Source organism: Oncorhynchus nerka, linkage group LG9b, assembly GCF_034236695.1.
Source record: "Oncorhynchus nerka isolate Pitt River linkage group LG9b, Oner_Uvic_2.0, whole genome shotgun sequence".
Lineage (NCBI taxonomy): Eukaryota > Metazoa > Chordata > Actinopteri > Salmoniformes > Salmonidae > Oncorhynchus > Oncorhynchus nerka.
Window position 1 is genome coordinate 44295191 of NC_088424.1, and position 27288 is coordinate 44322478.

A 27288-nucleotide genomic window follows, 5' to 3' on the forward strand; every position below is an offset into this window, starting at 1 on the left:
CAGCGGATATCCTGCGCGCACAGTTCAGTCTCCGAGTATACCAAACGAATGTTTGCGTTCAGATATTTATATCCCTTATAATATCGTTTTGTTGTATCTGTGCAGACATATGCTGAAATATTGTTAATGTGAGAGGCCTCACGTCTACAGAGGGAGACTACCCGAAAGGTCTGCTTGTTAACGTTAGTTTACCAAAGAGAGTCGACTGAAACTGACTTGATAGCACGGTGATAATGGTGGGTTGGTGTGCTGTTCCGGGTTGTAACACACAGGAAGATGAAGATATTCTTTATCATTGCTTGCCGGCGAATGATGTGCAAAGATGCAGACGATGGTTAGCTGCCATACAAAAGGATGTAAATTTACCAATGGAAAGGCATAAATATTTCTTAGTGTGTGAACACCACTTCAGACCAGAGGAATATGAAAAGGATTTGATGGCAGAGACGATGGGCGCCAAACATAAGAAAAAGCTCAAATCCACCGCGATTCCCACCATATTTCCATGGAATGAATACATTTTGAAGAGAATTCAGCCACACAGAAAACATTTGAATGCGGCCGGAAGTGAAATGTTTCTGGTAGGTTTGCGAAATCCCCTGAGAAACCCTTCCACCAAAACGGGACGTTAGTGCTCCCATTGATGAAAATTCGGCTTGCTAAACATACCGTTTTTGTTTCTTTTTTCCCCAAAGACTCAATTTCCCAGTATTTTGGTCCAATGAAAATGTATCATCTGTGTCATAGTTTTCATAATCAAACATGCCAGGGCTGTTTATCAACTACAACAATGTAGTACTTGCAAATATACTAGTGCAGTGTTGTGATGCAGGTCTGATACATATGCTTAAACTTTTAGCATCATAGAATTAGGAATTAGAATTCCAGAATGGACAAACTACATTACATTGTCAAAAGTATGTGGACACCTGCTTGTTGAACATCTCATTCCAAAATCATGGAGCTTAATATAGAGTTGATTTTCCCCGCTATAACAGCCTCCACTCTTCTGGGAAGACTTTCCACTAGATGTTGGAACATTGCTGCGGGGACTTGCTTCCATTCAGCCACAAGAGCATTAGTGAGGTTGATCATTGATGTTGGGCGATTAGACCTGGGTCGCAGCCGGCGTTCCAATTCATCCCAAAGGTGTTCAATGGAGTTGAGGTCAGGGCTCTGTGAAGGCCAGTCAAGTTTTTCCACACCGATCTCGACAAACCATTTCTGTATGGACCTCTCTTCATGTACTAGGGCATTGTCATGCTGAAACAGGAAAGGACCTTTCCCAAACTGTTGCCACAAAGTTGGAAACACAGAATCGTCTATAATGTAATTGTATGCTGTAGCCTTAAGATTTAGCCTGCCAGCTTCAGTGGAATGATTCCATACATCTTTTCAAATTAATTGCCAAATGTGCCAACAATGCAGTCAATCCACAACTATACCAGAGAGGAAGTGGCGAAACGAGAGGTTTCACTCGCCTCAATCTACCCAGAATACATGTAAACCCAATGCCTATGGGCTTATTTTGTACCTAAGCTTGTTGCTTTTGGGACAAAACTCCCATTGTTAGGGCGGAGACATGAGCATTAGGTTACCAATGTCATTATATACTGATTTCAGGCTATAAACACTGGCTATAATCAGTTGTTAGGGTTTAGACAAGTTTTAAATGCAACAAGTTCTGATATTGTATCATATTATAAACTGGATGGTTCGAGCCCTGAATGTTGATTTGGCTGACAGCTGTGGTATATGAGACCATGGGTGTGACATTTATATTTACTGATCTAATTATGTGTGTAACCAGTTTATAGCAATAAGGCACCTCAGAGCGTTGTGCTATATAACCAATATACCACGGTTAAGGGCTGTGTCCAGGCACTCCCTCATGGCCTTATTGCTTAATTTCACATCTTTCCAAGAAAACCAACATTGATACTGTTTACATACTGTATATTTTAGAGGAAATGTATAAAGAAAATTGGTATAAAACCTGTATAAACTGTATTTATACTTATATGACAATATTTTAAGGTGACACAAAGGTTCTGTAATATCACATGTCTAACTTTTATTTTCCTGCATAAATAGAAAGCATGAAATGCATCACCTAGGCCTTTACGGTCCGTGCTATCCAGCATCCTTGGGACATCCCTATCCTAAACTCTAACCTTATCCCTAACCCTTACTTAACCGTAACCCCATTTTAATATGTCAACTTCAATGGGGTAGGGACGTCCCAAGTATTCCACATAGCACGGCCTTTACTGCGTTCATTCCTATTAGACTGGTTTGGATTTCTCCCCAAAATGGCTTCTAATTATCATACCATTCTGGAACGTTGAAGGTTTATGACACAGCCCCTCTAGTAATTTAATATACGATCTCTATGGGTTGCACACATGGAGAATGTTATGACAACTCTCCCTTCTTTTTCTCTTGTCCCCATTGTAGAGTGCAGTTGGCAGACTTGGTGCCAAACCAAAATGTGAGCCTGGTACAACAACAACAGGAGCAGCATCCCAGATGTCAACATCGGTGGTCCAACAACCTGCTGTAGTTCCTGTTGCTTTTTCAACACAGACTGTGAAGGTCAGACTGCAGCTTCTTGCTCATGTGCATTTGCAATAAGTCCCCCAATAATATGCTTAAAATGCACAGTGTTGTTGCAGGTCTGATATCCTTAAAGCAGGTAGTGTAGCATATGGGGAACTGGGAAACTCACTCCTGATATCCTTAAAGCAGGTAGTGTAGCATATGGGGAACTGGGAAACTCACTCCTGATATCCTTAAAGCAGGTAGTGTAGGATATGGGGAACTGGGAAACTCACTCCTGATATCCTTAAAGCAGGTAGTGTAGCATATGGGGAACTGGGAAACTCACTCCTGATATCCTTAAAGCAGGTAGTGTAGCATATGGGGAACTGGGAAACTCACTCCTGATATCCTTAAAGCAGGTAGTGTAGCATATGGGGAACTGGGAAACTCACTCCTGATATCCTTAAAGCAGGTAGTGTAGCATATGGGGAACTGGGAAACTCACTCCTGATATCCTTAAAGCAGGTAGTGTAGCATATGGGGAACTGGGAAACTCACTCCTGATATCCTTAAAGCAGGTAGTGTAGCATATGGGGAACTGGGAAACTCACTCCTGATATCCTTAAAGCAGGTAGTGTAGCATATGGGGAACTGGGAAACTCACTCCTGATATCCTTAAAGCAGGTAGTGTAGGATATGGGGAACTGGGAAACTCACTCCTGATATCCTTAAAGCAGGTAGTGTAGCATATGGGGAACTGGGAAACTCACTCCTGATATCCTTAAAGCAGGTAGTGTAGCATATGGGGAACTGGGAAACTCACTCCTGATATCCTTAAAGCAGGTAGTGTAGCATATGGGGAACTGGGAAACTCACTCCTGATATCCTTAAAGCAGGTAGTGTAGCATATGGGGAACTGGGAAACTCACTCCTGATATCCTTAAAGCAGGTAGTGTAGCATATGGGGAACTGGGAAACTCACTCCTGATATCCTTAAAGCAGGTAGTGTAGCATATGGGGAACTGGGAAACTCACTCCTGATATCCTTAAAGCATGGTAGTGTAGCATATGGGGAACTGGGAAACTCACTCCTGATATCCTTAAAGCAGGTAGTGTAGGATATGGGGAACTGGGAAACTCACTCCTAATCCTGTAGTGTCACCCCTTGCGCCATTGAAGAAGGCCTTTTTTGGTGGCGCATGGATTGTAACGCATCACAAAGGCGGTCACGTGTTTGTGAGGAAGAGGTCCTGACTTCCCCCTGAATTAGGGGGAAGCGGTACTCACTAAGCAAGCAGCGTGGTATTTTTACAGTAGCATGCATGGAGAATGTCCACTGTGTTATGACATCTTTCCCTCCTTTTCTCTTGTCCCCATTGTAGAGTGCAGTTGGCAGACTTGGTGCCAAACCAAAATGTGAGCCTGGTACAACAACAACAACAACAACAGGAGCAGCATCCCGGATGTCAACATCGGTGGTCCAACAACCTGCTGTAGTTCCTGTTGCTTTTTCAACACAGACTGTGAAGGTCAGACTGCAGCGTCTTGTGTATATGCATTTGCAACGAGTTGCCTAAAAATATGCTTAGAATGCACAGTGAAAAACTGAAATAAGGGCAATAGGAAACATAAAAAATAACTCACAATCTACAGCAATCCTTTAAGTGGCACTTTTTTATTTTATTTTTTTAAATACTTAGGATGTTTAATAAGTGACAACAAATATATTAAGGTAACTTTATCCTATTACTCAACAATATGAAAGCAGATCTAATTAAATGTAATAATCTTACAGGTAAAATTCAACCTCTTCATAATGGCATGGCTGACAGTTTTAGTATTTATTTGAGGTATTGGCATGGCTGACAAAGCTGTAGTATTTATTTGAGATATTGGCATGGCTGACAAAGCTGTAGTATTTATTTGAGGTATTGGCATGGCTGACAGTTTTAGTATTTATTTGAGGTATTGGCATGGCTGACAAAGCTGTAGTATTTATTTGAGGTATTGGCATGGCTGACAGTTTTAGTATTTATTTGAGGTATTGGCATGGCTGACAAAGCAGTAGTATTTATTTGAGGTATTGGCATGGCTGACAAAGCAGTAGTATTTATTTGAGGTATTGGCATGGCTGACAAAGCTGTAGTATTTATTTGAGGTATTGGCATGGCTGACAGTTTTAGTATTTATTTGAGATATTGGCATGGCTGACAAAGCTGTAGTATTTATTTGAGGTATTGGCATGGCTGACAGTTTTAGTATTTATTTGAGGTAATGCCAACTGCCCCATCAATGTCATTCTTCAAAAAGTATACTTGGTCATATTTATATGGGCCAATCAAATGCATAGAATAAAACATTTTTTAAAAAGGAAAGTTTTACATCTTCCTAAGTTTGAAGATGGGTTTAACCTCCCAGACTTGTATCAGCTCTCCCACCCAGGGCTTTTACTTGCTACATACAGTATAGTTAAATGCACTAACGTGGAACAATGGGTACATATTGAAGATGCTCATTCTCATCCCCAGAATCTTTTCACTATAACAATATGGAGCACTATAACAATATAGAGCACTATAACAATATAGAGCACTATAACAATATAGAGCACTATAACAATATAGAGCACTATAACAATATAGAACACTATAACAATATGGAGCACTATAACAATATAGAACACTATAACAATATGGAACACTATAACAATATGGAACACTATAACAATATGGAACACTATAAACATATTGAACACTATAACAATTGCGAGCGTACCAAGTAAATAGGCGTCACTCTAAAGCGGGAAGGTGGAATAAACGAGTCAGGAGTAGGTTTTCTTGATTGAACACAGTTCTCTATTGAGGGCATTTTGTCAACAAAAACATTCTAACATAATCAATGAAAAATCTTCCAAGGAAAAACACATCTTCTCCAGATGAAACAAGAACACAATAGGATTATCTTTAAACTACAACAAACATAAATCACGGGTTTGTCACCGTCTTAGTGGTTCTTCCAGCACAGCTTCTCTCTCTCTCGGTGGCCATCTTCCAGAGATAGTTTCCCCTCTCTGCTGGTTCCATTCTCTCTTTTATAGGGGAAGGAGAGTATCTCATTAGTACTGTCAGCTGTGCTTAATTGACTCTGGTTACCTTGTCTCCCATGCTTTGTTGGGCTACTATCCATGAGCCCAGCCTGCCCTCTAGTGGTCCTTCCACACAATATAGAACACTATAACAATATGGAACACTATAACAATATGGAACACTATAACAATATGGAACACTATAACAATATGGAACACTATAACAATATAGAACACTATAACAATATAGAACACTATAACAATATGGAACACTATAACAATATAGAACACTATAACAATATAGAACACTATAACAATATAGAACACTATAACAATATAGAACACTATAACAATATGGAACAATATGGAACACTATAACAATATAGAGCACTATAACAATATAGAACACTATAACAATATAGAACACTATAACAATATGGAAGAAAATGAACCAATATCACTTCCTAACAACGCAACCTTATGGAACAGTCCTTGGATAGCTTTTCCGATTTCAAAGATAAATTGGTCCACATAGAAAACTAAAGGCATAGAAAGCAGAAATGCCTTGGTAACAGGAAATACATTTATTTCCATGACAAAACTAATAAGTAATTTTGGACTGACTAATGTAGATAGTTTAAACTTAAAAGTTACATATTACAACATTTTGACTTGAATTTTTTTGGACATCAGAGCAACCTTGAGGGAATCTTATTTGAGTCAGAAAATGATGTTCAGATGATAGGTCATATTTAGAAAACCTTGCAGAGGGCATATCTAACAGACAATCTCTTAGGAAAAAAAAAAAACTATTGGAACCAAGACTTAAAAATAACTGATGTTGGCACAAGATGGAGGGAAAGTTGGAGCAGAACTAATGAAATTACAGTTAAGGAAAATGTAAGCTTAATGCAGTATAAACTAATGTATATAATTGATTATAAACTGGGTGATTCGAGCCCTGAATGCTGATTGGACCAATCAGACCATATACCATGGGTATTACAAAATATGTATTTTTACTGCTCCAATTACTTCGGTAACCAGTTTATAGTAGCAGTAAGGCACCTCTAGGGCTTGTGGTATATGGCCAATATACCACGGCTAAGGGCTGTGTCCAGGTACTCTGCGATGCGTCGTGCGTAAGAACAGCCCTTAGCCGTGGTATATTGGCCATATACCACACCCCCCCATGCCTTAGAGTTTAATTATACAAGTGACAAAGTTCACAAATTCTACAGCACAATGGCAGAGTCATGTCTTAAGTGTAAAACTAATAATGACTCAATAATCAATGCTTTCTGGGAATGATATGAAGACCCGGAAGTTGTGGGCGGAGCTAGAAAGTTGTCCGTCAGAAGTATTTCCATGTAAACGTCTGTCTGCATATTTCAAGACATGGCATATGGGGGTGTAGTGAGATACCCGGTGGGTTGGATGATTCTCTTTTCATCACTCACCTTGAAAAAACAAACTTGCAAATCAATCAATCCGCCATCATTAACACAATGAAACATGTAATTATTTATGATCTAAATGTTGAAAGTGCGTGGGTTATGGAGATAAACAAAATGGTGCAGTTTCAGGCCATGTGGCAAACAATAATGCAGGAACTAGGGATGGGGGGTGTGGCCAGGCACTTTGGATGGGGGTGTGGCCAGGCACTTTGGATGGGGGTGTGGCCAGGCACTTTGGATGGGGGTGTGGCCAGGCACTTTGGATGGGGGTGTGGCCAGGCACTAGGGATGGGGGTGTGGCCAGGCACTAGGGATGGGGGTGTGGCCAGGCACTAGGGATGGGGGTGTGGCCAGGCACTAGGGATGGGGGGTGTGGCCAGGCACTAGGGATGGGGGGTGTGGCCAGGCACTAGGAATGGGCAGAGGAGATGTAGTTGTTGTTCATGTGTGTATGTTTTGTCTTTGGTGTAAAAATAAAAAACAAATGAAAAATATAAACAAATCAAAAGAAGAATGCACAGCGTTGTGTTGCAGGTCTGATATCCTTAAAGCAATGGGAGTGTAGCAGATGAGGAACTGTGAAAGTCCCTCCTCAACCTTGAAGTGTTTCCCCCTGTGCAATAGAAGGCCTTTTCCAAAAGCACGATGGGTTGGAAGGCTTCACCAGGGAGGTCATGTATGTTTGCAAAGCAGAGGACCGGAGTTTGAATCTTGGTATCAAGGGGGAGCTGGACTCGCTACTAGAAAGCAGTGCGACGTCCTTTATAATGTTGCCGTTGGACTCGGATCTGCAGTTGTGCTTAACTCAACCACTTGGTCGCTGTGGAGTGAGTGTGGGGGGGAACTCACTCCACAGTCCTGAAGTGTCACCCTTTTACGCCACTGAAGAAGGCCTTTTTTCAGGGGCGCAATGAGTTATATGTGTTATGACATCTTTCCCTCCTTTTCTCTTGTCCCCATTGTAGAGTGCAGTTGGCAGACTTGGTGCCAAACCAAAATGTGAGCCTGGTACAACAACAACAGGAGCAGCATCCCGGATGTCAACATCAGTGGTCCAACAACCTGCTGTAGTTCCTGTTGCTTTTTCAACACAGACTGTGAAGGTCAGACAGCAACCTCTTGTGGTATCCAGGGGCAAGTTTCCCCTAGGTACAGATCCAGGATCAGCTTTAAGCTTGGGCGGTAATACCATATAAACCGTATACTGGGTATATGGAAATAGCCACGGGATGGTTTTTCAATACCATCTGAAAATGTTTTTCAATACATGTGAATATTTGTAGTTACTTTTACAGTAAATACCTGCAGTGAACTTGTGCAACATGTTAGGAGATAAAGCATATTGCGTTCTGCATTTTACCAGTCACATTATTTTACATTATGAAGCTTACCGTGAGTTCCCCCAGAACAGTTGAGCCAGTCACGTGTGTTTTGTAAATAGCACAACAGGAGAAAGCTGTGTATTGATCAGGTCGCGTTTTATATTGAGAGTGTTTTTTTGTTTCAATAGAGTTTATTTTAACTTTATTTAACTAGGCAAGTCAGTTAAGAACAAATTCTTCTTTTCAATGACGGCCTACTGGGGAACAGTGGGTTAACTGCCTGTTCAGGGGCAGAACGACAGATTTGTACCTAGTCAGCTCGGGGATTTGAACTTGCAACCTTTCGGTTACTAGTCCAACACACACTAGGCTACCCTGCCACCCCTAGTGATCAGGGATGTGCAACTATAGTTTTCCTTCACAGAAAATACATTAGTGCAACGTATTCGGTGGAAAATAGCTTAATTTATCAGATGACAACAGAAGTGCAATGCTATTTGACTTGCAGCCACACAGGTAAATTAATCTCTGGACCCCACACATACTGTAAGGTCCTTCATCTCTGTACCCCTCACATACTGTAAGGTCCTTCATCTCTGTACCCCACACATACTGTAAGGTCCCTCATCTCTGTACCCCTCACATACTGTAAGGTCCTTCATCTCTGTACCCCACACATACTGTAAGGTCCCTCATCTCTGTATACTGTAAGGTCCTTCATCTCTGTACCCCTCACATACTGTAAGGTCCTTCATCTCTGTACCCCACACATACTGTAAGGTCCTTCATCTCTGTACCCCACACATACTGTAAGGTCCCTCATCTCTGTACCCCACACATACTGTAAGGTCCTTCATCTCTGTACCCCACACATACTGTAAGGTCCTTCATCTCTGTACCCCACACATACAATTATCTGTAAGGTCCCTCATCTCTGTACCCCTCACATACTGTAAGGTCCCTCATCTCTGTACCCCACACATACTGTAAGGTCCTTCATCTCTGTACCCCACACATACTGTAAGGTCCTTCATCTCTGTACCCCACACATACTGTAAGGTCCCTCATCTCTGTACCCCACACATACTGTAAGGTCCTTCATCTCTGTACCCCACACATACTGTAAGGTCCCTCATCTCTGTACCCCACACATACTGTAAGGTCCTTCATCTCTGTACCCCACACATACTGTAAGGTCCCTCATCTCTGTACCCCACACATACTGTAAGGTCCCTCATCTCTGTACCCCACACATACTGTAAGGTCCTTCATCTCTGTACCCAACACATACTGTAAGGTCCCTCATCTCTGTACCCCACACATACTGTAAGGTCCCTCATCTCTGTACCCCACACATACTGTAAGGTCCTTCATCTCTGTACCCCACACATACAATTATCTGTAAGGTCCCTCATCTCTGTACCCCACACATACTGTAAGGTCCCTCATCTCTGTACCCCACACATAATGTAAGGTCCCTCATCTCTGTACCCCTCAGATACTGTAAGGTCCCTCATCTCTGTACCCCACACATACTGTAAGGTCCCTCATCTCTGTACCCCACACATACAATTATCTGTAAGGTCCCTCATCTCTGTACCCCACACATACTGTAAGGTCCCTCAACTCTGTACCCCACACATACAATTATCTGTAAGGTCCCTCATCTCTGTACCCCACACATACTGTAAGGTCCCTCATCTCTGTACCCCACACATACAATTATCTGTAAGGTCCCTCATCTCTGTACCCCACACATACTGTAAGGTCCCTCAACTCTGTACCCCACACATACAATTATCTGTAAGGTCCCTCATCTCTGTACCCCACACATACTGTAAGGTCCCTCATCTCTGTACCCCACACATACTGTAAGGTCCCTCATCTCTGTACCCCTCACATACTGTAAGGTCCCTCATCTCTGTACCCCACACATACTGTAAGGTCCCTCATCTCTGTACCCCACACATACTGTAAGGTCCCTCATCTCTGTACCCCTCACATACTGTAAGGTCCCTCATCTCTGTACCCCACACATACTGTAAGGTCCCTCATCTCTGTACCCCACACATACAATTATCTGTAAGGTCCCTCATCTCTGTACCCCTCACATACTGTAAGGTCCCTCATCTCTGTACCCCACACATACTGTAAGGTCCCTCATCTCTGTACCCCACACATACAATTATCTGTAAGGTCCCTCATCTCTGTACCCCTCACATACTGTAAGGTCCCTCATCTCTGTACCCCACACATACTGTAAGGTCCCTCATCTCTGTACCCCACACATACAATTATCTGTAAGGTCCCTCATCTCTGTACCCCACACATACTGTAAGGTCCCTCATCTCTGTACCCCACACATACAATTATCTGTAAGGTTCATCAGTCGAGAAGTGAATTTCAAGCACAGATTCAACCACAAAGACCAGGGAGGTTTTCCAATGCCTCGCAAAGAAGGGCACCTATTGGTAGATTGGTAAAAAATACAAATAAATTGACATTGAATATCCCTTTGAGCATGGTGAAGTTATTAATTACACTTTGGATTGTGGGATTTCACCATGAGGCCAATGGTGACTTTAAAACAGTTACTGAGTTTAATGGCTGTGATCGGAGAAACCTGAGGATGCATCAACAACATTGTAGTTACTCCACAATACGAACCTAATTGACAGAGTAAAGAGAAGGAAGCCTGTACAGAATAAAACATTCTAAAACATGCATCCTGTTTGCAATAAGGCACTAAAGTAAAACTGCCAAAAATATTGCAATGAAATTAACTTTATGTCCTGAATACAAATGTTATGTTTGGGGTAAATCCAATACAACACATTACTGAGTACCCCTCTTCATATTTTCAAGCATAGTGGTGGCTGCATCATGTTATGGGAATGCTTGTCATCGTCAAGGACAAGGGAGTTTTTTAGGATAAAAGGGAAACGGAATAGAGCTAAGCACAGGCAAAATCCTAGAGGAAACATGGTTCAGTCTGCTTTCCAACAGACACTGGGAGACAAATTCACCTTTCAGCAGGACAATAACGTAAAACACAAGGCCAGTTGCTTACCAAGACAACATTGAATGTTCCTGTGTGGCCTAGTTACAGTTTTTACTTAAATCGGCTTGAAAATCTATGGCAAGACTTGAAAATGGCTTTCTAGCAATTATCAGCAACCAATTTGAAAGAGTTTGAAGAATTAAAAATAACATAATGTACAAATATTGTACAATCCAGGTGTCCAAAGCTCATAGAGCCGGTGTCCAACTCACTCCACAGAGGGCTGAGTGTCTGTGGGTTTTCACTCCTCCCTTGTACTTACTTGATGAATTATGGTCACTGATTAGATAGGAACTATATAGGTCTTAATTGGACACATTAAAAGGAGAAACCAAAAACCAGAAGACACTCAGCCTTCCATGGAAGGAGTTTGCCATCCCTGTCTTAGAGACTTACCCAGAAAGATTCACAGCTGTAATTGTTGCCAAAGGTGATTCTAACATGTATTGACTCAGAGGTGTGTACAAATGTAAATTAGATTTCTTTATCTTATTTTCACTAAATTTGCAAACATTTCTAAAAACATGTTTTCAATTAGTCTTTGAGGGATTGTGTGTAGATGGGTGTGAGAAAATCAATTGAATCCATTTTGAAATCAGGCTGTAACACTACAAAATGTAGAATAAGTCATCGGGTATGAATGCTTTCGGAAGGCACTGTACATAGTTGTAGCATTATTCCACAGTGCATTCTTCCCCAGTTGTTTCAGCAGTCAGACCCTTCCATCATGACTATACTTTATGTCAGGTCTTGGTGGAAAATTCCTGTGTTACTGTGTGGCTTAACCCACCAACTAAAATGGTGGTTTTAGGGTTGTGGCGATATCGAGATACTTGATTTTTTTTCCCTTTTTTTCCCCCCAAAAGAAAACACGAAGCATGCCAAACTCTTTGGTCCTTTTAAACCTGCTTTATATCAAAATGTGTGCTATAGCTTGGAAAATAAACATCTGACAACATAATAATATTTCCAACATTAGGACTGATTTCCTCAGGAAAATTAAAACCTCTTCATCTTTTGTTTCCTTGCCACGATACCTCGGAGTATCGCGATACTGGTATCGTCACAACCCAAGTAGCTATGGTTAGACCCATTGACAGTGACTGAGAGTGCTCTATTTTTAGTTTGCACTTTTCAGTTTGCACTTTTGGGACTATTCCATTGGTTCTTTCCATTGCACTGGTTAATAACTGCACATATGTTCTACATGTATACAGATGCCACCTTTGCCACTGGAGGATGGAGATCCCGGTTGGTCTGGAGAGAGTGTAGCAGAGACTACTGTTGTGTTGCCGGGCAGTGACGATGAAGATGCCGCTGCGCTGACGGACGAGGAGTTCTGGCAGTTCTCCAGGGAGCAGGATGAGGATGAGGATGATGAAAAGGAGAACAAGACTGCGTACAGGAAGTTAGTCCAGCGGAAACGGGTGAGATTTTTTGATGGAATGAATATCTGGAATGCAACCAAATCGGTAGACAGTTGTAACTGGTCATTACTATACAGAGGGATGGGGGGAGTATCTGAGAGGGAGGGGGTATCAGGGAGGGAAGGAGGGAGGGGGTATCAGGGAGGGAAGGAGGGAGGGGGTATCAGGGAAGGAGGTATCAGGGAGGGAGGGAAGGAGGTATCAGGGAGGGAGGGAAGGAGGTATCAGGGAGGGAAGGAGGGAGAGGGTATCAGGGAGGGAAGGAGGGAGAGGCTATCAGGGAGGGAGGGAAGGAAGGAGGAAGGGGGTATCAGGGAGGGAAGGAAGGAGGGAGGGGCTATCAGGGAGGGTGGGAGAGGGTATCAGGGAGAGAGGGAGGGAGAGGCTATCAGGGAAGGAGGGTATATCATGGGTGTTTGGTTGAGGACTAACTATTTTATGATGTTCAGAATGATTGAAATTGACTCCAGATCTGTCCACACAGCTCTCTGCGAAGAAGTTCTTCAAAGTGCAAAGGAAAAATAAAGGTTTGTGAAACAATTGAACTAATGATATTCGTTAGTAGTGTTGTCACGATAGCAACATTTTACTCATGATACGATAACAGGCCAAGTATCACAGGGGGAAAATTCAGAGTGGCAAAGACTCCTGTTCGCCCTGTCCCTCGGACGCTTGTTCCCGTTTCCTAAACGTTACGCGCACGTGCTAAATGAAAAACCTGTCCCTGATATTCACACTTATATTGAATACAACACGTTTTAAATGTAACTTCACACTGTACAATACAATACTGCATGGAAGGGCTAATTTGTTCATATTTGCAAAGGCCTACCTGTGATTTAGCTGGAGGAATGGGAGGAAGGAATATACACTACATAATGATCTGTATGTCAGTCAGGGGACAACACTACATAATGATCTGTATGGCATTGTGTCAGTCAGGAGACAACACTACATAATGATCTGTATGGCATTGTGTCAGTCAGGGGACAACACTGCATAATGATCTGTATGTCAGTCAGGAGACAACACTACATAATGATCTGTGTGGCATTGTGTCAGTCAGGAGACAACACTACATAATGATCTGTATGGCATTGTGTCAGTCAGGAGACAACACTACATAATGATCTGTATGGCATTGTGTCAGTCAGGAGACAACACTGCATAATGATCTGTATGTCAGTCAGGAGACAACACTACATAATGATCTGTGTGGCATTGTGTCAGTCAGGAGACAACACTACATAATGATCTGTATGTCATTGTGTCAGTCAGGAGACAACACTACATAATGATCTGTATGTCATTGTGTCAGTCAGGGGACAACACTACATAATGATCTGTATGTCATTGTGTCAGTCAGGGGACAACACTACATAATGATCTGTATGTCAGTCAGGGGACAACACTGCATAATGATCTGTATGTCAGTCAGGGGACAACACTACATAATGATCTGTATGTCAGTCAGGAGACAACACTACATAATGATCTGTATGTCAGTCAGGAGACAACACTACATAATGATCTGTATGTCATTGTGTCAGTCAGGGGACAACACTACATAATGATCTGTATGTCATTGTGTCAGTCAGGGGACAACACTACATAATGATCTGTATGTCAGTCAGGAGACAACACTACATAATGATCTGTATGTCATTGTGTCAGTCAGGAGACAACACTACATAATGATCTGTATGTCATTGTGTCAGTCAGGGGACAACACTACATAATGATCTGTATGTCATTGTGTCAGTCAGGGGACAACACTACATAATGATCTGTATGTCAGTCAGGGGACAACACTGCATAATGATCTGTATGTCAGTCAGGGGACAACACTACATAATGATCTGTATGTCAGTCAGGAGACAACACTACATAATGATCTGTATGTCAGTCAGGAGACAACACTACATAATGATCTGTATGTCAGTCAGGAGACAACGCTACATAATGATCTGTATGTCAGTCAGGAGACAACACTACATAATGATCTGTATGTCATTGTGTCAGTCAGGAGACAACACTACATAATGATCTGTATGTCATTGTGTCAGTCAGGGGACAACACTACATAATGATCTGTATGTCAGTCAGGAGACAACACTACATAATGATCTGTATGGCATTGTGTCAGTCAGGAGACAACACTACATAATGATCTGTATGGCATTGTGTCAGTCAGGAGACAACACTACATAATGATCTGTATGTCAGTCAGGAGACAACACTACATAATGATCTGTATGGCATTGTGTCAGTCAGGAGACAACACTACATAATGATCTGTATGGCATTGTGTCAGTCAGGAGACAACACTGCATAATGATCTGTATGTCAGTCAGGAGACAACACTACATAATGATCTGTATGTCATTGTGTCAGTCAGGGGACAACACTACATAATGACCTGTATGTCATTGTGTCAGTCAGGAGACAACACTACATAATGATCTGTATGTCAGTCAGGAGACAACACTACATAATGATCTGTATGTCAGTCAGGAGACAACACTACATAATGACCTGTATGTCATTGTGTCAGTCAGGAGACAACACTACATAATGATCTGTATGTCAGTCAGGGGACAACACTACATAATGATCTGTATGGCATTGTGTCAGTCAGGGGACAACACTACATAATGATCTGTATGTCAGTCAGGAGACAACACTACATAATGATCTGTATGTCAGTCAGGAGACAACACTACATAATGATCTGTATGTCATTGTGTCAGTCAGGGGACAACACTGCATAATGATCTGTATGTCAGTCAGGAGACAACACTACATAATGATCTGTATGGCATTGTGTCAGTCAGGAGACAACACTACATAATGATCTGTGTGGCATTGTGTCAGTCAGGAGACAACACTACATAATGATCTGTATGTCAGTCAGGAGACAACACTACATAATGATCTGTATGTCAGTCAGGAGACAACACTACATAATGATCTGTATGTCATTCAGGAGACAACACTACATCATGATCTGTATGTCATTCAGGAGACAACACTACATCATGATCTGTATGTCTTTGTGTCAGTCAGGAGACAACACTACATAATGACCTGTATGTCATTCAGGAGACAACACTACATAATGACCTGTATGTCATTCAGGGGACAACACTACATAATGATCTGTGTGTCAGTCAGGAGACAACACTACATAATGATCTGTATGGCATTGTGTCAGTCAGGAGACAACACTACATAATGATCTGTATGTCAGTCAGGAGACAACACTACATAATGATCTGTATGTCATTGTGTCAGTCAGGAGACAACACTACATAATGATCTGTATGTCATTGTGTCAGTCAGGAGACAACACTACATAATGATCTGTATGTCATTGTGTCAGTCAGGGGACAACACTACATAATGATCTGTATGTCAGTCAGGAGACAACACTACATAATGATCTGTGTGTCATTGTGTCAGTCAGGGAACAACACTACATAATGATCTGTATGTCAGTCAGGAGACAACACTACATAATGATCTGTATGTCAGTCAGGAGACAACACTACATAATGATCTGTATGTCATTGTGTCAGTCAGGAGACAACACTACATAATGATCTGTATGTCAGTCAGGAGACAACACTACATAATGATCTGTATGTCAGTCAGGAGACAACACTACATAATGATCTGTGTGTCATTGTGTCAGTCAGGGGACAACACTGCATGAAACCTACTCTTCAGTTGGTCAACTAAATTGACGTGAGGACAATATTAACATGACGTGTAAGTCAGTTTTTACTAGAGGTCGACCGATTAATCGGAATGGCCGATTTCAAGTTTTAATAACAATTGGAAATCGGTCTTTTTGGGCGCCGATATTTTTAAAAATATATATATATTTATTTATTTTTTATACCTTTATTTAACTAGGCAATTCAGTTAAGAACACATTCTTATTTTCAATGACGGCCTAGGAACGGTGGCTTAACGGCCTCGTTCAGGGGCAGAACGACAGATTTTCACCTTGTCAGCTCGGGGGATCCAATCTTGCAACCTTACAGTTAACTAGTCCAACGCAATAACGACCTGCCTCTCTCTCTCGTTGCACTCCACAAGGAGCCTGCCTGTTACGCGAATGCAGTAAGCCAAGGTAAGTTGCTAGCTAGCATTAAACTTATCTTATAAAAAACAATCAATCATAATCACTAGTTAACTACACATGGTTGATGATATTACTAGATATTATCTAGCGTGTCCTGCGTTGCATATAATCTGACAGCATACAAGTATCTAAGTATCTGACTGAGGGGTGGTAGGCAGAAGCAGGCGTGTAAACATTCATTCAAACAACCCCTTTGTGTGTTTTGCCAGCAGCTCTTCGTTGTGCGTCAAGCATTGCGCTGTTCATGACTTCAAGCCTATCAACGCCCGAGATGAGGCTGGTGTAACCGAAGTGAAATGGCTAGCTAGTTAGCGCTCGCTAATAGCGTTTCAAACGTCACTCGCTCTGAGCCTTGTAGTAGTTATTCCCCTTGCTATGCATGGGTAACGCTGCTTCGATGGTGGCTGTTGTCGTTGTGTTGCTGGTTCGAGCCCAGGGAGGAGCGAGTTACACTGGCAGCTATGCTGCCACTGGCAATACTAAAGTGCGTATAAGAACATCTAATAGTCAAAGGTTAATGAAATACAAATGGTATAGAGGGAAATAGTCCTATAATTCCTATAATAACTACAACCTAAAACTTCTTACCTGGGAATATTGAAGACTCATGTTAAAAGGAACCACCAGCTTTCATATGTTCTGAGCAAGGAACTGAAACGTTAGCTTTCTTACATGGCACATATTGCACTTTAACTTTCTTCTCCAACACTTTGTTTTGGCATTATTTAAACCAAATTGAACATGTTTCATTATTTACTTCAGGCTAAATTGATTTTAATTAATCGGTATCGGCATTTTTGGTCCTCCAATAATCGGTATCGGTATCTGCGTTGAAAAATCATAAATCGGTCGACCTCTAGTATTTACCATGTCCTCTTTGGTCTCTATGAGAGTTCCACATTTTGTATCTGAAAGTGGTGACATGCCTAATGGTGCGAACCAGAGAAATATCATTGCTATTCCGACTTTGTTTTATTTTCCTAATTGGTATAATTCAATCTTTGAGTCTCCTGTTGTTCTGAAATCTCAAAGTAATCTGACTTGTATTGAAACTCTGTATGATTTTAAATGCCGAAAAGGTTTGACATTTTAATATTTGTAGTTTATTACCTACAATGGATCATGTCAAAATCTGGGCCTCTCAGGCAGACCCTGATATTTTTTTAAATAGTATCTGAGACCTGGTTAACTGATAAAACCCTGCACTCTGAGGTTTCTATGAATGGTTACAATGTGTTTAGGGCTGGTAGGAAAGGCAACGGTGGTGGTGGTGTTTCTATGGATGGTTACAATGTGTTTAGGGCTGGTAGGAAAGGTGACGGTGGTGGTGTTTCTATGGATGGTTACAATGTGTTTAGGGCTGATAAGAAAGGCAAAGAGGTGGTTGTGTTGATATTTACACAAGGAATCTTCTTTCTGTGTCTCTGTTAAAAGGCTACCAACAGTCCTAAACTATATTAATTGTTGGCTTTAAGTCTTCAGTTGGGTTTAAACTAAAAAATAACAGTTATAGGAATCTTATCGTCCACCATCTGTACCTAACTCACTGATTTAATTGCCATTTTTACTACCCCAGAGGTGTTGATCGCCATAGATTTGAATCTTGCATGGAGAATGCAGGATGCTGACTGTTTAAATGATATTTGTACTAATCTAAATTTGACCCAGCTGATTACAAAGCCCACGCGTCCAAACTTAAAGGCCCCTACAAAATTGACTTTGATTGACCTCATATTTACAAATACTCCAGAGAAATATGCTGGGAGTGGGGTATTTGCTTTGGATATTAGTGACCGCTGTCCCATTGTATGTGTCAGGTGTATACGGATGCCTCGATCCAAACCTCATTTTATTAAAAAGGAATTTTTAAGATTTCAATTGACAGGCCCTTTTTTTTGTTTTTTTTAGACCTTTATTTTGGTGACTTTGATTGTATTGCACCTATACCTGACCCAGAGTTGGCTCTGAACCACTTCTCAAAGGTTTTCAATTGTGTTGTAGATAAACATGTTCCCTTTAAAAAAACAGAATTAAAAATCAGTCTTGCCCTTGTTTCAGTCCAGAGCTATCTGAAGTCATACACAACAGAGATGCTGCCTGGGCCAAAGCTAGATTCACTGACTCGGGCCCAGACTGGCAGTCTTTTAGGCAATTGAGAAATCTGCGTGTCAAAGTGGTAAAATAAATCAGATTATTATGTTGATTATCACTATCTGAATGTACAGGGAACTCGGCTACATTTTGGCTGTTAAAATCACTGAAGGGTTGTGTCTCCTCTTCACTCCCCCAATAAATTGATTTAGATTATGGCCCTATTACTGACAAAATTGATATCATTAACGCATTTAATCACCATTTTATCTCGGCATGCTTTATATTTGAATGTATTTCAAAGCCAACTTTTGAAAAGAGTAGTTTGGATGTAGATGGTGAAAATCTATTGAATGATACTGAAAATGCCGGTCAGTAGTTTTTTCAGGAAATGCACTGATAAAGAAGTCCTGGAGGCTTTGTTAACAGGAAGTATTCCAAAATAAAAGCCACACATGTGCTGACACTCCATGAGGGTAGGAAAACAAATGATCTTGACAACTATCAAAACACACACCTCCCTCCCTTCCCCTGTCAGACTGACCAGGTGACTCCAGGTGAAAGCTACAGTGCATTCGTTAAGTATTCAGACCCATTGACTTTTTCCACATTTTGTTACATTACAGCCTTATTCTAAAATGTGTTTAAAATGGGGTTTTCTTACTCGTCAATAACTATATTCATAATGGGAAAAACACGTTTTTAGATGACAAAATGTCACATTTACACAAGTATTCAGACCCTTTACTCAGTACTTTGAGGAAGCACCTTTGGCAGCGATTACAGCCTCGAATCTTGTTGGGTATTTTTCACTTTTTTTTGTGTTATTTTATTTAACAAGGCAAGTCAATAAAAAACAAATTCTTATTTACAATGACTGCCTACCGGGAAACAGTGGGTTAACTGCCTTGTTCAGGGGCAGAACGACAGATTTTTACCTTGTCAGCTCAGGGATTAGATCCAGCAAACTTTCGGTTACTGACCCAACGCTCTAACCACTTGGTTATCTGCCGCCCCTATGACGCTACAAGCTTTGCACCCCTGTATTTGAGGAGCTTCTCCCATTCTTCTCTGCACATCTTCTCAAGCTCTGTCAGGTTGGATGGGGAGTGTCGCTGCACAGCTATTTTCAGGTCTCTCCAGAGATGTTCGATCGGGTTCAAGTCCAGGCTCTGGCTGGGCCACTCAAGAACATTCAGAGACTTGTCCGAAAGCCACTCCTGCGTTGTCTTTGCTGTGTGCTTATGGTCGTTGTCCGTTGGAAGGTGAACCTTTACCCCAGTCTGAGGTCCTGAGTGCTGTGGAGCAGGTTTTCATTAAGGATCTCTCTGTATTTTGCTCCGTTCATCTTTCCCTCGATCCTGACTAGTCTCCCAGTCCCTGCCGCTGAAAAACACCACCACAGCATGATGCTGCCACCACCATGCTTCACCATAGGGATGGTGCCACGTTTCCTCCAGACGTGACGCTTGGCATTCAGGTCAAAGAGTTCAATCTTGTTTTCATCAGACCAGAGAATCTTGTTTCTCATGGTCTGAGAGTCTATAGGTACCTTTTGGTAAACTCCAAGCGGGCTGTCATGTGCATTTTACTGAGGAGTGGCTTCCGTCTGAGCACTCTACCATAAAGGCCTGATTGGTGGAGTGCTGCAGAGATGGTTGTCCTTCTGGAAGGTTCTCCCATCTCCACAGAGGAACTGTAGAGCTCTGTCAGAGTGACCATCAGGTTCTTGGTCATCTCCCTGACTGAGGCCATTCTCCCCCTATTGCTCTGTTTGGCCGGGCGGCCAGCTCTCTTGCTTTGTCATTATGGGGTATAGTGTGTAGATTGCTGAAAAAAAGTAAATATAGAATAAGTAATGTAACAAAATGTGGAAAAAGTCAAGGGGTCTGAATACTTTCCGAAGGCATTGTACTTTACACCTTTTGAATAATATAATAGTTTATTAATGTGTTCACAGTGAACCCTGGGCAAAATATCAGCGTGACATATGAAACGATGTATCTCATTTTCCACAGCTGTGCAAACACGTCCTCATGGAACCCGCGTCGATGTTTCTCCTGAGTAAGTCCACATTCACTTCACTGATGATTCCACATACAGGAAATACATCAAAATATCAACATGTCTAAAAGGGATCGGAACATAACCGGGAACTAACTACCTTTTGAGACATCCATCTTTTCTTAAAAACTATTCTGAACAAAAATATAAAACATGTAAAATGTTGGTCCCACGTTTCATGTGCTGAAATAAAAGATCCCAGAAATGTTCCATACGCACAAAAAAGCATATTTCTCTCTCATTTTGTGCCCAAATTTGTTTACATCCCTGTTAGTGAGCATTTCTCCTTTTGCCAAGATAATCCATCCACCTGACAGGTGTGGCATATGAAGAAGCTGATTAAACAGCATGATCATTACACAGGTGTACCTTGTGCTGGGGACAATAAAAGGCCACGTTAAAGTGTGCAGTTTTGTCACACAACACAATGCCACAGATGTCTCAAGTTGAGGGAGCGTACAATTGGCATGCTGATTGCAGGAATGTCCACCAGCGCTGTTGCCAGAGAATGTAATGTTCATTTCTCTACCATAAGCCAGCTCCTTCGTTTTACAGAATTTGGCAGGACATCCAACAAGTGCATAAATGAAAAGGTGAAAACAAAACAAAATTTCGGCCTCAGGCCATCATCAGTGTAAATCATTGGAACACACACCTGGCTTTTACTTGAATGATAATTGCATATGTCACATGATCAACATCTTTATTTTGCATTCAAGCGTCAGTTTTGGATTTATTCCTTTTTTTCGACAGTGTGCGGGGGTCTCCATCTCTTCCAACCATACTCACCAGCAGTCACCCATTGAGCATGTTTGGGATGCTCTGGATTGATGTGTATGACGGCATGTTCCAGTTCCCGCTAATATAATAATGTACGGCCCCATGTCGCTATGATCTGTACACAATTCCTGGAAGCTGAAAATGTCCCAGTTATTCCATGGCCTGCATACTCACCAGACATGTCACCCATTGAGCATGTTTGGAATGCTCTGGATCTACGTGTACAACAGCGTGCTCCCGTTCTCACCAATATTCAGCAACTTCGCACAGCCATTGAAGAAGAGTGGGACAACATTCCACAGGCCACAATCAACAGCCTGATCAACTCTGCCCCTACTTTTTACATTTTTTTATTAGCTGTCTTGTGACCAACAGATGCATATCTGTATTCCCAGTCATGTAAAATCCATAGATTAGGGCCTAATTTATTTACTTAAATTGACTGATTTCCTGATATGAACTTTAACTCAGTAAAATCTTTGAAATTGTTGCATGTTGCGTTTTGTTTTTATTTAGTCTTAAGTGGCTTTTACATTAACAGCACTTTGTGATGAGCACCATTTTGTTAATTGTCACTTCACCTCCATCCACAGGAGTGGTGACCTGTGTGTGAACAGAGACTGTCTCCTGCAGCTCTTCCGGTTGTGTAGGAGGTGTGGATTTGAGTGCAAGGTCAGCTTGCAGGGTCAACAGAGGAGCTTCTCTGTCATTCAGATGTGCCCAATATGCAGTCACACCAGGAAATGGATGAGCCAGCCTTTTGTTGCTGAGGAAACCTCTGGAGAAAGAGAGACAGAGCTACTGGATGGAGAGGTGAGTATTTAGTTATTTACCTCAGTGACATCATCACAGAACCTTTTTAGAGAATGATGCAAACATGCTGATAGTAAAATGTGTTTTTGTTTCTTTTCGTGAGGAACCATGTAAGGACAGAGACCAGGATGACAGTTGTTCGTTGACGATGGAAATCACTGAGGAGATGTGTGACTATGATGAAGAAGTCTGTCCTCGGAGGAAAAGGGGAAAGCAGAGATCAGATGAGACCGAGTGGGAGCCGTCTGACGAGGAAGACATTGTAATGGACTCTGATTCTTCTGAGGATTTGGAAACGGCAGGTTCCTCTGGTCTAACAGAAAAGGCCAACGTTGATAATTCTCAGAGCGGAATAGAGAAAGAGAGACTTGTGGAGTGGTGCACTGACTGTGGAGCCGAGCCTGTACTCGCCTGCACCACACAGCGCCATAAGAAGCTGTACGCCTGTGGTGTGTGTGTGAGTGAGGTCCAGCAAGCTGTTGGATTTGACCGATTCTACATGCAGTTCGAGGACCCGGCCAGCTTCAAGGAACATGTACGACGTGAACACAACACAAAACCTCATAGGTTGCTCTGTACAGACTGCGCCAAGCGTCACATCAAGAAGGATCATTTGTGTGTGTACAAGATTAAGAAGCTCCGCTGTCTAGACTGTGGTAAACATCTCCATCAGAAAGGCTGTGTTTACCCATGTAAGTTCTGTCTCAAGCCATTCAGGACCAAAGAGGACAAGTTTACCCACGAAGAGAACCATCGGCATCCTTATCAGTGCTCAGAATGCTCAGAAAGATTCAAGAACATTAGACTACGGGACAGACACCTTCAGAGCCACAGTGGCCAGAAGCCCCACAAGTGCCATCAGTGTGAGAAGTGTTTCAATTACAGCGTCAGTCTGAAGAACCACATCCAACTCTATCATGGCCCCGGCTCTCAGGAGCAGGAGAGTCGGGAGACAAACTGTGGGACGGCGCAGGAGAGAGAGCGCAAGCGTCACTTTAAGGAGGATAATTTGTGTGCGTACAAGATCAAGAAGTTCTGCTGTCTAGACTGTGGTAAACGCTGTCTGAGTGAGCAGGGTCTGAAGTGTCACAGACATCTCCATCAGAAAGGCTGTGTTTACCCATGTAAGTTCTGCCTCGTGCCATTCAGGACCAAAGAGGACAAGTTTACCCACGAGGAGAACCATCGGCATCCTTATCAGTGCTCAGAATGCTCAGAAAGATTCAAGAACATTAGACTACGGGACAGACACCTTCAGAGCCACAGTGGCCAGAAGCCCCACAAGTGCCAGCTGTGCCGACGCTGGCATGCCCAGCCGAGCCACCTCAAGTCCCACATGCGCCTCCACACAGGGGAGAGGCCCTTCCAAGTGCCATCAGTGTGAGAAGATTCAAGAACATTAATCTACGGGACAGACACCTTCAGAGCCACAGAGGTCCAAAGAGATATATTTGTGACATCTGCGACAAACGTTTCTCCCAGTTTAAACACCTACAGAAACATACAGTCGTCCACAGTAGGCAGAGACCCCACACGTGCCAGCTGTGCCAACGCTCGTTCACTGAAAATAAACACCTCAGGGCCCACATGCGCTCCAAATGCCAGCAGTGTGAGAAGTGTTTCAATCGCATAGTCCATCTGAAGATCCACATCCAACGACATCATGGCACCGGCTCTCTAGTACTGAGCAGGAGAGAGAGTAGGAGGGGGAGAGTCAGGAACCAAACTCTAGTACTGAGCAGGAGAGAGAGTAGGAGGGGGAGAGTCAGGAACCAAACTCTAGTACTGAGCAGGAGAGAGAGTAGGAGGGGGAGAGTCAGGAACCAAACTCTAGTACTGAGCAGGAGAGAGAGTAGGAGGGGGAGAGTCAGGAACCAAACTCTAGTACTGAGCAGGAGAGAGAGTAGGAGGGGGAGAGTCAGGAACCAAACTCTAGTACTGAGCAGGAGAGAGAGTAGGAGGGGGAGAGTCAGGAACCAAACTCTAGTACTGAGCAGGAGAGAGAGTAGGAGGGGGAGAGTCAGGAACCAAACTCTAGTACTGAGCAGGAGAGAGATAGTAGGAGGGGGAGAGTCAGGAACCAAACTCTAGTACTGAGCAGGAGAGAGAGTAGGAGGGGGAGAGTCAGGAACCAAACTCTAGTACTGAGCAGGAGAGAGAGTATGAGGGGGGAGAGTCAGGAACCAAACTCTAGTACTGAGCAGGAGAGAGAGTAGGAGGGGGAGAGTCAGGAACCAAACTCTAGTACTGAGCAGGAGAGAGAGTAGGAGGGGGAGAGTCAGGAGAGATTGGAACTGTATAGCATCATTATAATGATGTAAAAAGTCTGTCGTTCTGGCCCTGAACAAGGCAGTTAACCCACTGTTCCAAGGCCGCCATTGAAAATAAGAATTTGTTCTTAACGGACTTGCCTAGTTAAATAAAGGTAAAATAAAAATATATATAATGGGGAAATAAACGATGATGATCAACTCAAAGTTTGCTGGAGTTTGTTAAACACTGCTCAAAAAAAATAAAGGGAACACTAAAATAACACATCCTAGATCTGAATGAATGAAATATTCTTATTAAATACTTTTTTCTTTACATAGTTGAATGTACTGACAACAAAATCACACAAAAATTATCAATGGAAATCAAATTTATCAATCCATGGAGGTCTAGATTTGGAGTCACACTCAAAATTAAAGTGGAAAACCACACTACAGGCTGATCCAACTTTAATGTAATGTCCTTAAAACAAGTCAAAATGAGGCTCAGTAGTGTGTGTGGCCTCCACGTGCCTGTATGACCTCCCTACAACGCCTGGGCATGCTCCTGATGAGGTGGTGGATGGTCTCCTGAGGGATCTCCTCCCAGACCTGGACTAAAGCATCCGCCAACTCCTGGACAGTCTGTGGTGCAACGTTGGTGGATGGAGTGAGACATGATGTCCCAGTCAGGCTACCTCTGACCGGTTTGGCAGTCAGGCTACCTCTGGCGAGCACATGGAGGGCTGTGCGGCCCCCCAAAGAAATGCCACCCCACACCATGACTGACCCACTACCAAACCGGTCATGCTGGAGGATGTTGCAAGCAGCAGAACGTTCTCCATGGCGTCTCCAGACTGTCACATCTGTCACTTGTGCTCAGTGTGAACCTGCTTTCATCTGTGAAGAGCACAGGGCGCCAGTGGCGAATTTGCCAATCTTGGTGTTCTCTGGCAAATGCCAAACGTTCTGCACGGTGTTGGGCTGTAAGCACAACCCCCACCTGTGGATGTCGGGCCCTCATACCACCCTCATGGAGTCTGTTTCTGACCGTTTGAGCAGACACATGCACATTTGTGGCCTGCTAGAGGTCATTTTGCAGGGCTCTGGCAGTGTTCCTCCTTGCACAAAGGCGGAGGTAGCAGTCCTGCTGCTGGGTTGTTGCCCTCCTACGGCCTGCTCCACGTCTCCTGATGTACTGGCCTGTCTCCTGGTAGCGCCTCCATGCTCTGGACACTACGCTGACAGACACAGCAAACCTTCTTGCCACAGCTCGCATTGATGTGCCATCCTGGATGAGCTGCACTACCTGAGCCACATGTGTGGGTTGTAGACTCCGTCTCATGCTACCACTAGAGTGAAAGCACCGCCAGCATTCAAGTGACCAAAACATCAGCCAGGAAGCATAGGAACTGAGAAGTGGTCTGTGGTCACCACCTGCAGAACCACTCCTTTATTGGGGGTGTCTTGCTAATTGCCTATAATTTCCACCTGTTGTCTATTCCATTTGCACAACAGCATGTGAAATGTATTTTCAATCAGTGTTGCTTCCTAAGTGGACAGTTTTTGATTTCACAGAAGTGTGATTGACTTGGAGTTACATTGTGTTGTTTAAGTGTTCCCTTTATTTGTTTGAGCAGTGTATTTTCTATCTTCTCTGCTACAGTGCTGTGAAATCAGCGAGATTTACCGGGGATCCAAATCTCACAAAAAACAACAAAAAACGTAAAAATAAAAAGACCTCAATAATCACAAATCGTAGTTTTATTATTTCAAGATGTGTTCTGTTTCTCTGACCCTCCCCCTTTTCATGCTCTTTTAGGAGGTATTGAGGCTTATTGTTGAGTAGTGGTTATTTGTAAGTAGGTACTCTGTCAAGGTGTGTAAATTAAATAAAAATGCAATCCATTTAAAAACAAATCGTTATGAACATTGTGTTACTAAGGGGACATCGAAACAACAACGCTAACTATTAATGAGTTGAAAATGTATATTTTAAAGTTCAATATTATACATAAAATAATATCTGGAATACTGGTTTTAATTCCCATTCCACTATATGGCTCTGTTCCACATGCTGGCTCACATTCAGGGGTCTGAGGATTCAGAAACAAAATAGTTGATGCTCTTGACACACATCCGTGCATTGGTAGATGTGCTGTACATTGTTATAAATAGTTATGTTATAAGTCTATAGCAGGGTTAGTACTGTTGATAGCTGTGTAGTGCTGTCATAGAGGCCAACCTT

General features: G+C 42.5%; 1 protein-coding gene across 1 annotated transcript; it reads left to right on the top strand.

Moving 5' to 3' along the window:
* Positions 1 to 27072, top strand: LOC115114775 (zinc finger protein 91-like). The gene is made up of 9 exons (XM_065013767.1): positions 1 to 581; positions 2458 to 2595; positions 3924 to 4070; positions 8049 to 8186; positions 12684 to 12893; positions 13378 to 13420; positions 21153 to 21198; positions 22572 to 22791; positions 22895 to 27072. The coding sequence occupies exons 1-9, from the start codon at positions 234 to 236 to the stop codon at positions 24173 to 24175; spliced, it is 2571 nt and encodes an 856-aa protein (XP_064869839.1). The 5' UTR covers positions 1 to 233; the 3' UTR covers positions 24176 to 27072.
* Positions 27073 to 27288: the final 216 nt, after the last annotated feature.